We start from the raw sequence: 17,479 nt of genomic DNA on the forward strand, positions 1-17,479 counted from the left end.
TGGAGGACTTGGGATTCCCTTTCCTCACCAATCTGGTAATGATTTGGCCCAGGGGTTTTAAAGGGGTAAAAGATGATTGGAGGACTTGGGATTCCTTTTCTGCACCAATCAGGCCCCAGAGACTCATCTCTCCTCTTCCCCCCCATCCCGATTGGCCCCTTGGGTCACCTGGAGGGGGATAAAAGGGGCAGCGTGGGCTGACTCAGGAGAGAGATCAGCGAGGGACAACAAGGAAGGAGCTTCACAGAGCTGAGCCAGCAGGGCAGGAGCAGTGCCCCGGAAGAGCCTGAAAAAGCAGGACCTGCAGGCAGCAGTGGGACCCTCAGCAGTGTGGCCTGCAGGAGAGGCTCCCTACTGGGCTCCAGGATCCCCAAGGAGAGGCTGCAGCCAGCAGGAGAGGCTCCCCCGCTCCAGCAAGGATCCGAGCAGTGACCTGAGGGGTTCCCAGCCCTGCTTCCAGCTCCTCCAATCAGAGGCCAAGCAGCTTGACGTGAGGCCAGGGCTCTGGGAAGATCAAGGCCCCAGCAGCTGGAGCAGTGCTGTCGCAGTGTTCCTGCCTACTATGTGGGAGAGCTGGGTTCAAATCCCAGCTGAGGTGATTTGGGGTGAGTGAGATAACAAGAAGCAAATCTTCTTGCATGTGGAAAAGGGCCATTATGTTTTCCCCCCTTTCTCTCCCTCCAGGTACCAAGGCCTATATTTCCTTGTCATTTGACATTTTGCATTTTGTGCCCTTTCTATATTTCACCAACCCATATTGTTTGTTCTGCTGTTTGAGTTTTATATTTTGTTGACCCTGTTTTGTCAGTGATTGCAAGTGTCTAAGCTTTGTTGAATCCTGCCCCCTTGGGGCATTGTAATGTCCACTATACCCTCTGATTTATGCCTGTTATGTTCCTAGTATTAAAAGGTATATGGTTAAGTCCCCATTGGTGGTCTGGCTCTGCTCTAGAGGGGAGGAGAATCCCTACACCTCCCACAGCGCTTGTGCACTTTCTTTGATCCCTTCAATTGGAGAGGGGGTACCTCTTGGAGTACCGCCCGGGTTACATGTCTTTTTAATTTGTTTGACAGGTTGCTTAGTTGAGGTGAAAGAGTGATAGTTTCACTCCATTTTTTTCTGGGTGTGAGGGAAATGGCGGCATTCTGCTTTGTTTAAGATTATTCTGGAGAGAAATAAAGAATAGTTAATATTACTGCTCTGATTCTATACTAGAAACAGAGAGCCTTTTCCCTGTTATAGTACTAAAAAGTTGAAAGGGGAGAATTAATTCTGGCTTCAAATGGTAAAGCGAGTTCAAAAAGAACTTACATGGAATAAATTAGAAGATGGATGTTGGAAATTAGTCAATGGATGTCCTTGCATTCCTAGATTTCTAGAAATGCTGCTTTCACTCTGGAATCCCTGTCAGTGTCAAAATATGAAGTTTGTTCTGGGCAGGAGAATATTGTGACTGACTGGATAGGGTTACCATATTTCCAGTATCCAAAAAAAGGACACCTGTGGGGGGTGGGGGAGCAGGATGGGGCACAGGGAGGAAGGGGGGCAGGGAAGTGGGGAGGAGAAGGTGGGGAAGGGATATGTGATTGGGAGGGGAGGACACTGATATGCCCGTGCCCTGCATCTGCCCCTCACTCCTAAGCCACAGTCCCCCCCAGCCCTGCTGGTGCTTCTCATTCCTGACCAACTGTACCCCACCCCCCAGCCCTGCCAGTGCCCCTCACTCCTGAAAGCAGCCCCCTGCAACCCCCAGCCCTTCTGCCCACACAACTCGTGCACATGGACACACACAGTCTCTCTGTCTTTCTCACCTGCAGGCAGCTTGTTGGGGCCCATGCACAGAGCACAGGATCCCCAGACAGCTAATCACCTTGCCCCGCTGCACCATAAAGCACAGGTAGAGCAAAAACCCAGACATTTGCATGCATTTTAAACACCTGCCTGGACAGGAGGTTAAGGGTCCCAAAAAAAAGGACATGTCAAGGAAGACCTGGACATGTGGTAACCCTGTGATAGGGGCCATTTCTTGAGGGAAAAGGTTGAGCATATAGTAGTGAGCATGGTGCCTTTCTGTGTTTTATTCTGGTATTATTTTTAAGCCTGACAAAACGGTTTCCTGGTCTTGTCAGCTATTCCAGAGTCTTGAGCTGATTGTCTTGGGACAAAAGTTTTATAAAGCTGTTTCAGCAATGAAAACTGTGTTCCTCTCCATTGGCTATAAAACTAGCCAGTTTCAGAAATATAATCCAGCTGCACAAGTATTTATCATGCAGCAATTACAATAATATTGGGGCATGTCGTAAAAGAATTTTTAAGATCAGCATGTTTCAGTTAAACTTGAGTCTCTTATATTCAGAAAAACATGGAGCAGTGTAACGGGGCCTGCTCCAGGCCAATTTTCCTGTGGCCTGCCCACCTGTTTCTGGGCTAACTGCCCACCTTCTTGTTGGTAATTAATTAATTGATTTAAATTAAGCAGGAGGCTGCCCATTTCTTGCCCCGATGCCAGGGGACTCTATCTGCAGCCCCATTCCTCCCTACACCACAGCCCAAGCCTCGCTGATGGCATCTAGATGTTACAAGCACACCAGCCCCACACTAGATTCCAGAATCCTCCTCATAGGACGCTCCTTTGGTTCCCCCTGCTCCGGTGGCCTATGCCACCTTCATCCAGGGCAGCATAGCTCCATGAACTTCTTCCCCTTATGGGTGTGGTTCCCCTGGGACCTTTGGCTACTAGCCCTGGCCCACCTCCAGGACAGTTGGAACCCCAATCCCTCAGCTCTTGGACATTCCTTGCAGTGGGCCTCCAGCCCTTTGACCCTTCCAGTCCTGGCCCCAGCATTGACCAGTCAAGGGATGTCCAGACAGGTGTGAGTGTATAGCCCCACTCTCTCACTGGGATCCACCTTCCAGACCCTACAAGGGAGTAACCCACTTGGTTGTGGGAGCTGGGGTTAAGGCACCCCGACCCGCCTTTCACCAGGGTGATAACTGGCCTGGCATTTCCTGGGGGCTCCTGTGCCACTGAAGAGCCCCACCAGGCCACCCACTCCTGGCAGGGTGCAGTTTTAGGTCATGCCCAGGACCAGGAGCCTCCTGACTATCCCCTACCGCTCCTCCCTTACCTCCAGATGATACCAGCAGCCCTGCAAGCAGGCAATGTTGTTGCCTGCCTTTAGTAGCAAAAATGCCCTGTTTATATGGGCAGCCCCAGATCCAAAATGGCTGCCCTCAGGCACCTGCTGGCTGCTAACTTCTGGCCCTTAAAGTGGCAGGCACCCACAGTGCCCTGCCACAAGCAGTCTAGGATGCAACCATGACTTTTGTGGTTTTTTTGTTTGTTTTTACCTGGTTTCTTGTTCTAGGTGAAGCAAGGGTTTTTTTTTTAAGTTTATCTTTTATTGGACCAACTGTATAGTTGGGAGAGATACTATACAAACTTTTGAGCACAAAGTGCCTTTTCTTCAGGTCTGGGAAAGAAGCAGGTACAGTGTAAGCTAAATACCAGATAAAACAATGTCTTTATAGCCAATGTTGCCTCTAAGGCGTAGCGATCTGCGAGCACACCGTTTCAATCTGTGAGTGCACTCCTTTCGGTCCATGAGCATGCCGCTTCAGTCCATTCCCGAATTGGTCCCACCTCCCCTTTTGGTGTGATTGAATGAATTCATCTCACAACATTATTTGGGAGAAAAGTGTCTTGAAACACTAAACTATATATAGTACGTCTTTTTTATATATATATATAAAAAACATACTAAACTATATAGAAAAATTAACATTTTATTTATGCCTCTCATTTAAGCAGCTCTCTTCCACTTGCGTAGTTTTAAGTAGATTTTCTTTTCATGCGTGCATCTCGTTTGCAATAGTTCCTCTCCGATAGCTACAAAGCATACAGTAAAAGAAATTAAACTATAAAACCCTACCAAAACAGAAAATTTTATGTATAATTCGCCACCTGAGGAGAGCATGCAAAAGCCAATGGATTACATATGATAGATATAAATCACATCACTTAATATACTCTGTATAGCTCTCAGGTACTGTGAAACACTGAAGGTATATAAGAACAGAGTAGAATAAATGGAACAGTATATCACTATATACAGTTCAGTTGTCTGGGACATTAAAATCAAGACTGGATCAAACACTGGAAATGTATTATAGAGAAAGGTCACAATTACATGTCTAGCTATTCCTTTTCCGTATCTGGCAGATTTCATCACTCTTTCAAAAATGATCAACTTTGCCTCCATGCCTCCGCAGCCTTTGAAAGTGGTGTTGAGTCACGTGCATCCTGCTGTTGAGCAGACCAGGCAGCGAGGAGACACATGGTGTCAGGGCAAACATGCCTGAAGCGGGTGGGGAGCAGAGCAGTTCCCCAGAACCAGCAGAGACTGTGCGGTGCTTGACTCTGCTCCAGCCCCTCCCTGTCCCCACCTCGCCTCAGGGAGGAGCCGCCGCCTGTCCCATGCCACCCTCCCTCCCTGCAGGGATGCTGACACAGTGAGGAGTAGAGCACAGCTGAGCAGTAACTTACTGCCAGTAAGTGTCCCGCTCCGGCTCTGGTGCCTCTGCCACATGCTGGGTTTCCAGGAAGCTGCAGCCCAGCTCCTCTCCGGGTGGGTGTACAGCATTAAAAAGTTAATGCACAGCAAGATTTTTTTTGTGCATGCGGCCATACACATGTGCAGCTTAGAGGGAACCTTGTTTCTAGCCATTTTTTGTTCTAGGTGGACAAAAGAATATCTTCCATGTGAGTATCTGTGTGGTGGGAAGCTATCTCATCTCTCTCTTCTGTTGCCAGCCTTTTTTGCTCCTTGTTTAAAGTTTGAATTGCACCAGAGGGCTCTTGCACCACAAAAAGTCTCTTCTGTTTTATATTTTTCTGATTCAGGCTGTTTTCAGCCTCCCTCTACTGGTAGAATAAAAGTTTTCAGAAAGGTGTCATTTTAAAACTATACATGAAGGGTTTTTGATGGATTTGGAAGTATACGTGAGCATTTTCTAGTGCAGAGCATTAGAACCTTGTATTGATATACAGTTTCTATTTACTGGAGTTAAGAATAAGCAGGAAATTCCATCTGCATTGCCCATTTCAAGTCTAAACTCTTAATTCCATGTGTTCTATGTGAACTGAGGAGGAGGATGAAATCTGTTCGTAAGGACTCATCTCCATTTTTCAGGGCTATAACAAACAGCCTTTTTAATCTGGCCAGAAGAACAAGAGCACTAGCTAATGGAAGAGGAGTGATATCTGTTCATTCAGCCAAATAGATTTTAATGAGACATTTGTTATCTGTTTTTTAAAAATGGGAACATCAGTCTGTACCTTTTTTGTTTTAATGGGAATGAGATAACAACTACCTACAGCTAGGGACCTACCTAAATTGCAGCGGAAGTTTGCAGTGCAGCAGCACTTTTAATCTTGCTCTTTTCTCTGTGCCTCCCCTCTTCCTCCCCCTTCCTCTCCCCTCTCCCCCACTGAATGGCCCAGAGGCAGTCAATGCCACGATTTTTGCTTCCAGCCACTTGGGGAGGGGAAAAACAGCAAAAAGAGAAAAATTAAAGTCACTGCTGCACTGCAGATTTCTGCCACAATTTAGGTAGGTCCCTATAATATGGCATCAAATATCTTGTTCCCAGAACTCCAGAAATGGAGACCTCCACAATGTTCTGGGCTCAAATTATCACTTACCTAGTTAGCATTCTTTTGGTAGGATCCTACATAAAACTGGTAATTCTTTCCTTCACTCTGTCTTGGTGGAAAGCAGATTCTGAAACCAGTTACTTCAGCTTTCCTAAAGTTTGCCTCTATTCTGTCCTATGTAAGAAATTGTTTTTCAGGCTTCTACCTTGGTCTGTTTATGAAGAAGGGAAAGTAACTGTGCTATTATTTTGATATCAGGAATATTTTATTAAATTGTTTTGTACCATGCATCAAGTCCTTCCAGTGACCTTTTGTTCCATTCCATAGAATCATAGGGAAGTAGGACTGGAAGGGGACCTCGATAGATCATCTAGTCCTACCCCCTGCCTGAGACAGGATCTTTCCTATCCAAACCGTCCTATACAAATCCATAATCTAATCTCTTAGTAAAACTACGATCAACCCTGACAAAACACAAGATTCATAAATTCATAGATGCTGGGGTTGGAAGGGATCTTGACAGATAATCAAGTTTGACCCCCTGCCCTGGGCAGGAAGGAGTGCTGGGGTCAGATGACCCCAGCCAGATGTCTCTTCAGCCTTCTCTTAAAGACCCCCAAGATAGGGGAGAGCACCAGCTCCCTTGCAAGCCCATTCCAAATTCTGGCCACCCTTACCGTGAAGTTCTTCCTGATGTTCAACCTAAATTTGCTCTCTGTCAGTTTGTGACCATTGTCCCTTGTTACTCTGTTCACCAGGGTGCCTACTGGAGTATCTCCGATTCTTTGCTGCCTACCCCCAATGAGTTTGTACGCGACCACAAGATCACCTCTTAGCCTTCTCTTGCAAAGGCTAAACACATCTAGGTTCCTCAGTTTCTCCTCATAGGGCTTGGCCTGCAAACTGTTAACCATATGAGTGGCCCTCCTCTGGACCTTCTCAAGGTTATCCACATCCTTTTTAAAATACGGCGCCCAAAACTGGACGCGCTACTCCAACTGCAGTCTGACCAATGCTGCATAGAGGCAAAGTATCACCTCCTTGGATCTATTCATCATGCATCTGCTAATAACACCCTAGGCTGCTAGAAGTAAAACAGGACAAACAGCAGGACATCCTGCTTCTTTAAAAGGCTGTTAATATACACTCAAGAGATCCCAAGTAGAGGGCAACCCCCAACTGCAGAAGAAGGTAGACCCACCCACCCACACACACACAGTCATACCAGTTTGACCATAGGATAAAATTCCTAACCCCAAATATAGTGATCAGTCTGACCCTGAGTATGGGGAATAGGTTGTCTAAATCTACAATTAGGTTTGTTTGTGCACCATAAAGCTTAAATTGTTTCAAAGATCCCAATTTTAAATGCATTCAATTAGAGTACAAATTCTTTGCAAATGAAACAAAATTATTCCCAGGTAGTCAAATCCAAAGCTGATGGTGATGACTTAGAAATATTTTGTAAAACAGAGTAAGTAGACAATGAAGTGCCAAATGAAATTCAGACTTCATGAGTATAGAGCAATGCATATGGGACAAAATAACCATAACTATAAATACACAATGGTGGACTTGAATTAGCTGTTAGTACTCAGCAAAGAGATCTTGGAGTTATTTTGCATGTTTCTTTAAAAACATTGGCTTATTGTGCAGCAGCTGGCAAAAAGGAAATAAAATGTTAGGAATTAAGAAAGGAATTAAAATCAAAACAGAAAAAAGCATTATGCCACTACATAAATTGGTGATGTATCCTACACTAAATACTACAGTTCTGGTCACATCACCTCGAAAAGGATATAGTACAACTACAAAGGTACGGTGATAACCAACACAGATAATCAAGCATATGAAACAGTTGTACAAGGAAAGATTGAAGAGCCTTGAAGAAGAGATGACTGAAGAGGGCATATAATAGAGGCCTATAAAGCTGTAAATGATCTGGATAAAGTGAATAAGGAGTTATTAGTCACTGTTTCTCAAAATGCAAGAATTAGAGGACACCTGAAATTATCAGGCAATGGACTTAAAACAAAGGGGTGGTACTTATTTTTGCTTTGTTTTTACACAACATGTAATTAACTTTGGAACTCATTACCACAGGACATCATGGAGGCCAAAAGTATAACTAGGTTACACATTTATTATGTATTAGGCACATTTATATGTGGAAAGAATTTTATAAAGGATTAGTCACATTTTTATCGGAATGCTGGGGGTGGGGAAGGAGCAGGGGGTGGGAGATTCTGGACATGCCCTGGTAACCCTTCCCATCAGCATCCAGTCTGCCACTGTGTGAGACAAGATCCTGGGTTAGATGGACCTATAATCTGACCTAGTAAATGAAATTTCTTAGGTTTTTATAGAGATTATGTCCATCAGGAACTATTAAACACAATAGTCAGGGGTATAACCTCAGGCTTGAAATATCCCCGACTGATGGTAAATTGATCAGGGACGGGTTATTTTATATATATGCTCTTTCATATTCTACCTGTAAAACAGTCAGTATGCCACCATCACAGACAGGCCTATTTGCTACACACTGGGCCTAGGCCACCAGGAAGCCTCAAGCCTCAATCAGCAGTTATGAGGAGAAAATGTATAACAATTACATTCCTGGGACAAAGAATGATAAAACAGGAATGGAAGTGCATTTCATAAGTTAATAATTAGGTTACCAAGGGAAGTCACGAAGCAGTGAACTCTATCTACTGCCCGCTGCCTCTCAAATGTATCTGAAGAACCTGTGGATGCTACCCAATGAAACTGCCTCAAGTCATGCATAGGATGCTGGCCAGATGGACCTTTGGTCTGACCTAATATGATACTTCTTTTGTATGCTTTATAAAAAGATCTGTGCGGTAGATATTTTTCCTTCAGTTCACCAAATTTTATAGATTAGAGACTTCATTCTCCAAGGGCAAACCTTTTATATGTTTTCTTGCAACCGCAGTGCCCTCAGGGCACACTAACCATGGTGTGATATTCAAATACTCATGAAATTGCAGAAGTAGAAATCTGTTACATTTCAGAGACATTTTCCAATATATCTTCAACCATGAATCTCAGATGTTCATTTTTTATTGTAGTACCTTAGGTGAATGGAGCCCTGGCCAGGCCAGGTCATAGGACAAGCAGAGCCTGGGGACTCCTGTAGAGGCACGGCACTGGGGAGCCAAGTGGGGCACGTGGCCTCCCCACCCCGATCTTTGTACGGGGCAAGGGTGGGCTGCAGCTGCAATGTGAAAGTGGCATGGCACAGCACCATGTGCTTTGCTGTCCACCCAGCAGCGGGATATACATGGCAGCGCGCCACTTTCAAGGGCTGGAGCAAGGCGTGGAGCAGGCAGAGCCCAGCTCTCCTTGCAGCTGCAGCCCACCCTTGCCCCATGCAAAGATCGGGGGGCCATGTTCCCCCCTTGGCTCCCCAGTGCCATGACTCTGTCAGAGCCACTGGGCTCTTCCCAGGGATGACTTAGGTGGTATGAGGGTCCCAGGGGCTCTATCTCTTCTGGCCTGGTGGCGCAGCTGAGGCTGGTCCCGCTCCAGCTCTGGGGCCCCCCAGCCAGTGCGGGGCTGGGACCGGACTGGGACCATTGCTGGGAGGCAACCAGAGCCCGTGCAAGGCTGGGGGGAGGGGGTAGACACCGGTGCCAGGCAATGACCCCTGGTATGGAGGAAAGGGCAGCCTCTCGGATGCAGTGGACCCCTGCCCTGAGCCCAATCCCTGTCCAGTGCCAACCCCAGCCTCACTCCCTTCCCCGCATGGCCCTTTCCCCTCCCCCTGCCCCTTCCCCAACAGACATTTGCGCTGGGGAGTTGCACATACACATGCATGCATACTCAATCCCCCCCAAAAATATTGTCTTCCTCTGCCTATATTCTCCAACCTGCCTTGCACCCTGGCACCACTGCCTGGCACCACAGTGCTGTGCACCTGCCAGGCCCATGCCATCCAGGCTTGCAGACTGCTGCAGGCTGCAGATGGGCCTGCCAGCCTCCAAGCCCAGCTACAGGCAGATTCTGGCTTCCAGGTCCAGCTCCACCTGCCTACAGCCCACCCCCAACAGCTTATCCTGAGCTTTCAGGGGATGCAGGGCATTTCCTCAGACACGTGGCTGTCAGTCCCATTCTGGGTACTGCAGGCACTTGCCGAGGCCCAGCAGCACAGGGACAGCCATGTGGAGGACCAGAGAGCTGGTGCAGGACCCACGATGGCCTCATCCTCACCAACACCCATGCCCACGCCTGCTACCCAGGGTCCCAACTGGTCGCAGAAGGAGACTGGTGGCCTTGTGGCTCTGTAGGGTCAAGCAGAGGTGCAGGGCCAGTTCAAGCAGGGTGGGTGCTCCAACACCCACATCTATGAGGAGCCATCAGGCTGGATGAGGGAGGACAGGCACAACTGGTCAACACTGCAGTGCCACATAAAGGTCAAAGCCTTGTGGGTACAGTGGATTGCTATCACTGATTGCAGTCATCGGTTGGGGAGTGCCTGTGAGTCCATGCCCTTTATGCAGCAACTGATGGATGTTCTCGTGGTCCAGGACCCAGGCCACAGCTGTGCTGTCTACAGCAGCACAGGCAGCCTTTCTGAGCCCCCACTCTGGGCTGGCACGCACAGTGACATATCACCTGCTGTGGCCCACCATCTGAAGACACTACCCGGAGCCATCGCCAACAACCATGACCACACGGAGCCACCAGCCGCAGCAGCTCTGACCACATGGTAAGGCCCGCACTGGGGAAAGGGCCCTTCCCACCCCAGCCCATGCTTCTGGCCCCTACCCCCCCCCGCCCCACCTGGACATGCTTCCCTGATCCCCAGATCCCCCCCCACAGCCCACAGGGAGGCAGGAGACAGTGCAAAACTTTATTGAGCAGCCCATGACCCTAAAGCTAGGCAGGCACATGTCTTTCACATGCCAAGGAATGTGTCAATGCCAGTGGTGATGTCCACCATGGCTGCAGGGGGCAGGGACATGTAGCCCAGCTACAGGTAGCCTCCAGCTGGTGGTGGTGGAGGTTGTGGGGCAGCCCAGGTTTGCCCCTCCCTCCGCTGCTGTAGCTCATGGTCCCATGCCAGGTGCACAGGTGTGCCGAGGGCACTATGGCAATCGGCAGCAACAGGGCCTAGTGGGTCAGGCACCCCTCAGTCCACACAAACAGCCTCTTGCACACCTTCTGGAACAGACTCAGGAGGGGCACACTCGGGGTGCAGCAGCAGTGCAGAAGGCGGCTGGTTCCGGGCAGAGCTGTCCCTGAGGTGGCGAATAGGGACAACCGCCTTGGGCCCTGTGCTTTGGGAGGCCCTATGGACAGTGCTATACAGGTCCTGCCATGGCTGTGGCTCCCGTGCGCCACTGGCTCTACACTCCAGCTGCTCGCCAACACTCTCCCCGCCCACTTGCCACCCCCTGGGCCTGCATGGGCTGATATGCCTGGGCCCCACAAATCCCTAGGGATGGCTCTGGCCCCAGGGCACCTACCCATAAAAAATCCTAGGGAAGGCAGGGGCACAGCCAGCTCCTCATTCCAGTTGTCCAGGAGCCCTGAGCCCAGGCACTGTGGGCTAGGTGGCAGCACAGTAGAGCAGTTGACCTTCAGGAGGAGGCGGGTGGGCAAGCAGGGTCCAGAACTGTGACAGGTACTGGCAGGAGCCTGGCCTGTTCTGCTCTGGGAATGAGGCAGGGGAGGCAGGCTGCCTATAGCCAGCAGCCAGCCGGCCCAAGTGGAGTGAACAGGGATGGCGGGGTTCAGCCGATGGCTGCCTGGACCCAGGCCTGACCACCTACCTGACTTACCATGTTCTCTGGACACCTATGCATGCCCTACCCCCAATCTGAAGCCAGGCAGCACATGGGCTCCTGTTACAGAGCATCTTATCTCTGAAATGTTGCAAACTGAAACAGCTTCTTTCTCATGGCTTTAAAGGGCCTGCAGCTGCACACAGGGAGGGAGGTGGTACGTGGCAGCTTGGAAGTGGCCTTAGGGTCACTGATACCCACAGCCAGGGCCTTGTGGATGTGCCAGCTCCACCAGAGGAGGACCCTGGATAGGACCCTCCTCCTGGATCACCTGGTCACAGTATCAGAGAACTAGTTGGTGGATGCTCAGCCTGGTGGGTGGAGGATGTAGCTTACCAGGACAGCTGGTGGACTGAGGACATCACCCGCAAGGACGTGCAGAACCAGGCAGACCGGGAATTCTGGCACAGCTCCTAGCCCTGGAAAGCAAGTGGATAGAGGTGCTGTGTCTGTTACTATCTACAAAAGCTCAATGTAAACTGAAGATTTCAAGCATGCAAAAAAAAACTGGATAGTGATTCCATGTGGCTGAATGGCTTCCTAATCAGAGGGAAATTTTGATGAGATAAGGTGGTATTAGTCTCTGTTGTCATGTGAGTGCTTTGATAAATAAGGCCCCATATAGCCTGTATTACTATGTTACTGAGGCATCTTGAAAAGAGCATACATCTTGATAGAGGCTAGGGTAGGCAAGGTTCTTTGGGTAGATGTGATATCTTTTATTAGACCAACTAAATAGTTGGAGAAAAGTCCTTTGCAAGCTTTCAGGCTCCACTGTACATGTTAAAATTTTATCTCCTATTTTGGTTAAAGAGATGGGCTTATAACTGGCAAAAATATTGCAGTATTGCACTATGTTTACTTTTTAAAATCAAATAAAAGTATATTTGACTCTTTGGGCCAAGAACCAGTATCTTCTGTTTCCACAAAATCCTTGAGCCAGTATAAGGGTGTGGACACATATTAATGACTGAACTATTCCAAAATGTAACTGATTTAATAAACAGTTCAGAATTATGTCAAGTGCTGTACTGTGGTTTGCAATGGGTGAGTTGGGAGGGGAGTGCTTGAACCAATATTTTGAGAGTACCAGGGGGTGAGTGACTTGTGGCTGAGGCCATTTTCACTTTTCTACTTTTACTTCTCTCCTAAATGTGAGTTTAATAAATTCAATAGCCTGCAATTGATCCATGTCTGCAGTGTGCTCCACTGAATTGGGGAAGGGAGGAGGGCAGTGCTTGGACCAGTTCCAGGTGGCTTTAAATTAGTTTAGCAAATTTGTAGGTATATCTACTTCATGTTTCAGTTTCATTTAAACTATTGGAAATGTACTACGTGTCTCCATGCCCTAAAACACCATTAGTCAGTCAGCTGCTTATGGAGTCCTATATGGATCTTTCCTCTCCAAGCATTTGCCTCCATACGGGGATTTAATGGCATTCTTTTATCTTCTCAATTTGAATGGGCATACACTCCTCCAGAAATTCCAGGATATTTTTGGAAGGGAGCCTTTAGGAGTGATTGCAGATGGTCACACTTCACAGCTCCCTGCCCTTTGATCTATTATTTCTCAAGTCTCTAGGTGAAGAGGATAGGGTTTCTTAAGTGCCTCAAGTATCTGATTTATTTGAGCATTTTGCCTTTACAGTCTTTCGTCAAGCCTTGTGTATTCTAAGATTCACTGCAATCTTCTAAGTGGTATATTTTGCACTTAGTTTAAAAAGTATAGATGAAAATTGGGTACCTCACTGTATGGTCACATATCACAAAGCCTTGGTGCCAAAGCTAGACAGATGGTAGGTTTTGTTTTGTCGTTTGTCAATTTAGTGTGTATGGAACACACTAGATTTACTACACTGAAACACTTTTATTCTGCATCCTTGTTGTGCTCGCAGCTCCTGCTTGTGCCTTGTCCTAAGCTCAAGTCCCAAACTTTGTGGGCATTTTCTTTTTGTTTTCTGTCACTGATTTCTTTGACCACATTGGCTACTTCTAAGAGTAGGCTCAATCCTTTCTTTTTAACATTTTCTAGCATTTGTCACTTAGAGTTAGTATTTCATGGTATCTTCCTGACAGAATCTAAAGACAAATATAGACTTCTTGTTTGCTGTTGTCATCTGTCACTTTTAATTATTGTAGCTGCTGGAAACCTAAAATAAAACTTCCACATCTTTTCTGTTACATAAAAGAAAGAGTTTTGCAACTATTCCTGGCATCTAGGACTATTGATTTACTGCAGTCTATCAGTGTTAGATGGGTGTGCTGTTACGTCAGTTGTGCACTCTATTGTTTCAACTGCTTTGGCCTTTGTGTTTGATCCTGTCAGTGCTTGCGTCAGTGATGCATATCATTGCCTGTGTGATGTCAAAGTGTGGGCGTTCAGTTATAGAGAGATAGTTAACCTAATGTGCTGCAGTAAATCCTAAACACTATTTCCTTCTGGGAATAACAAAGAGGGAGTGATTCATAGCTGTTCACATTAGACTATTGCTAAGTATAGCAGTGTTCACGAGCTGCAGTGTCCACATAGATTAGTATCAAAGCCAGTGCAGCTTACTAAACATGGTTCCAGAAGTGTTTGTTTAAAAACAGGTATGTAGGAGTATGTCTTCTTTCATGTGTTCCTGATTATCAGTTTAGAAGGTAAATCTGGTATAATACATGGCTGCAGTAATGCTTTTCTGCTTAATTAATGTAAAAATCTTCAAAATATAAGAACTCCTGTAAATACTCATATCAGCAAGTATTAATATGTAGTACTAAGTAGGTTACAAAAGCAATCAGAATATAAACATCAGGCAGCAAATGAAGTGTTACTGTGTAGGAATGATCCACTGAGAGAAGCCGTCCACTTCTTTAACATGAACTGTATTTACTGCATGTATGACAAGCTTTAGCATTCACTTGTAGTGCATTCTTTAAAAGATAATAATCTCATTGTGGAAGAATAAGTGCAGTGTTTACAAGAACAAATTGCTGAGCTGCACACCTGAAGTTTTCTCCCTGCCCTCCTTCCCCCCCTTCAGTGTCATGTGATAATCATGTGACTCGGTCAAAGGAGCTTTTCCTCAAAACAGCTTGACAAAAGCGAAACCATTCTCCAATTAAAGCTGCTAACGTGTCCAACCTTGGTTCACTGGATTCTGTTTATTCTTCTGCTGTTACAGTAAAAACAAAATGAGTGGTAAGATTTGCTGACTGTTTTAATGCAGTACTCTGCTTTTCTGTTAAAACATGAAAAGCATTGCAGTAGTTTAAAAGCAGCCTGTGTGTTGATGTCATATATACAATAGCTATGAAATGTAGCAGAGGTTTGGTGCATATAAATAGATGTAGCACTGTGTAAAATTATGCATTGTTTTACTTTATTATAATTTGGTGTTATAGAGGGTGTGCCTGTGCTGTTGCACAGCATTTTAAGGATCTCCCTGTCTCTCAGAACATAAAATTAGCAGCAAGGGATTACATTTGGAGGCCATTATGAACACTGATTTTGTAAGAGCACTATTGTATACAGTTATCATCTGGGAAGGATCCTTGTACATAGGCTGATGAAATACTTGGTTTCTCCTTTGAATATTACATCAAATTAAATTAACAAACTGCTTGATGAATTCAAAATTGAATATTTAAAGCTGAAAATGAGTAATATTAATGACAGGAAACTATTTGCATGTGTCATTAAACAAGTTTTGTTGGTGGTTCTGAATTTTACAGGATTTAAATTTCTTCTTTTCAGATTCTGTTAATGATCAGGGCATCAAAAATCATACGCTTTTAATTTTGCTACCTTTTTATGTTACTTCAGTGTACAAGATAAGTTTTCTTTATGTCCTTTATGTCCTTTTCAAACAAGGAAGCTGGAGATTTTAAACAGCCAACAGCAGCAGATAATAATTGATCTGCTGTGTTCAGATTTCAGGGTTTTGTACATTTGTTCTAAATTTTTGTGAATTATGTGATAGAATGTCTGGAGCCTCCTCCCTGCTTGGGACATAATGCTCAGCATGGCAAGGAAAGTATTTTGCAAGCTTTCTCTGTCATAATATCAGTGACATAACTTTAGATACAGTGGTAATCTTGAAAGTATGAGGAAAAATTCTTATTTGCTGGTGTTTTTTAATGTGTAGTAAGGCATTTTGCAGATAGACATATATTGCAATGAAAAATGTGATTGTCATATGTGTTTGTAATGTGTCCTTCAGTTTTGTCTTCATTGTGAGGAGCTGTATGACTTGTTTATATGGAAGATTCTAGACTTCCATTTTAAGTAATGGAAACCTTTGAATTTTAATTACATTTGACATTATTGCTAAGCATTTTTGTAAGCCAGAATTCCATCTGAGTACAGTACAAAATGGAGGGTTAAGATACTTAATGGTGCCATTATTAGCTGATAATGTAACATCATTATTATAGATAATGGCAAAATACAGTAAATTCATAATGTGTCTTTAACAACCTGCCTATTAGTAAGCAAAAATAATACCTAATACCAACATAAGTCTTTTTTTCAATATGTTATGGCTAAATAAAATCAAGATCTTTACATTAGTTATTGCAAACAAAATTAAAAAGTAGGTTTTCTGTGGGAAAGTTATTTGGCGGGGGGTTCTTCTGGTTATTTGGTTGCTGTTTGGAGTTTTTTGTTTTGTGTTGTTTTTGTTTAAAGAGAGTGCTTTTGTTTAATCCTGAATACACACAAGGAAACTTTGGTTCCAAGTCATGCAAGCAGTAGTGCTCTTTCTGGGAAGAAATTGGTAACAGCAAGGAACCTGCATTCATTAAAAAGCATAATGACTCAGCCAGACTTTATTTTTCTTTCTTGTTTTAATCTACTGTTAATTTTAATGATACAGTGATTTAGAATCCTTATCATAAATATAATGGCAGTGGGTAAGAGGAAACCATGTTCTATTTTAAAATGTTGAAGTTAAGATATAGATGTTGCAAAACCAGCACCTGGGCTAAGTGTTAACATTACAAAAGGACCCATTCAAATTCATATATTGTCTTAAGTTTCTTATGTCTTCATTACTGGGTCATAGGTGCATTGTGAAATGTTGGCCCTCCTGGGAATGCTTTGTGTTGACTGTACTGCAGCACAACTTTTGTATTGGCTTTGGAAAAAGCTGCTCTTTAGTTCAGTGAAGAAAGAATGACACTTAAGACAGCCAATAGGTGGGCCTCATAAAGAATATAGTTTCTGATCACAACCCTATCATTAATTTGGCATATGTAGGTGGTATAAAACATCAAATTTGTATGCTAACCATGTTTTTGCAGGTGAATTTTTTTTTTAAGTTTTCCGTGTTTCTAGTTATTTTTAAATATTCTGTTTAAAGACGGTTTTAGAGAGAGGGCAGTAACAACTTGCAGTAAACAAACAATATGTTTGTGATGTTATTTATGGTCCTCCTCAAGGGTTTTTTTTAGGCACAATTTCCATTGAAGTCTCTGAGAGTTTTGCCTCAATTAGGAGTACTGAAGAGAACTCATAATTGCCAGCTAAAATTTCCTATAGTCTTTTTAATGTTTTGTTTGCCCTTAAACCATCTGCTTCCACTTTCAGCTAAAGACCTTGCTTTTAAATTCTCCCTTCAAAATCATGGGCTACTTACAGAGACTAAAACAGCTTCTTTTCAACTAAAATGCTTTCAAGATGTCATTCTTTTTGTTATAAGAGGTTCCTATATAAACTTTTCAAATTTGACCACACACTAAGTTTTTAAGAAATAGCTTTTTGCTGTAACCCTGCTCATAGCAATGAGTTATACCTGTCTTTTTTTTTCTTCAGCAGATTTACTTATCAAGAACAGGATAGACTAATCTGCTCATATAGCTCTAACTTTGTCTTTACTTAGTACCATCTATCTACAGCTCTTAACTCAGTTGATAGGCATTAGTGTCTTAAATCTAAGACTTCCTGTTTAGGACAGAGAAGTATTATCCTACCTTTACTATTATCTGTTTCATCCCTTTTTTAACTCCACTGCAGTTAAAGGAAAATTT

The 17,479-nt window shown here is 44.7% G+C and overlaps 1 protein-coding gene across 4 annotated transcripts in view; it reads left to right on the top strand.

The window, feature by feature from the left end:
- The window catches only part of FNDC3A (fibronectin type III domain containing 3A), a 222,177-nt gene that overhangs the window by 115,482 nt on the left and 89,216 nt on the right, over window positions 1–17,479 (top strand). The window contains exon 1 of one of the 4 annotated variants that reach the window (XM_019529946.1): window positions 14,524–14,651. The exons of the other annotated variants lie outside the window; for them this stretch is intronic. Within the exon in view, the coding sequence (XP_019385491.1) occupies window positions 14,645–14,651 (7 nt within the window). The 5' untranslated portion in view covers window positions 14,524–14,644. Of the gene's footprint in view, window positions 1–14,523; window positions 14,652–17,479 lie in introns of those variants that run through there. 4 annotated transcript variants of the gene reach the window in all.

This window comes from Crocodylus porosus, unplaced genomic scaffold (genome assembly GCF_001723895.1).
Source record: "Crocodylus porosus isolate Cpor-Errol unplaced genomic scaffold, CroPor_comp1, whole genome shotgun sequence".
Taxonomy (NCBI): domain Eukaryota; kingdom Metazoa; phylum Chordata; order Crocodylia; family Crocodylidae; genus Crocodylus; species Crocodylus porosus.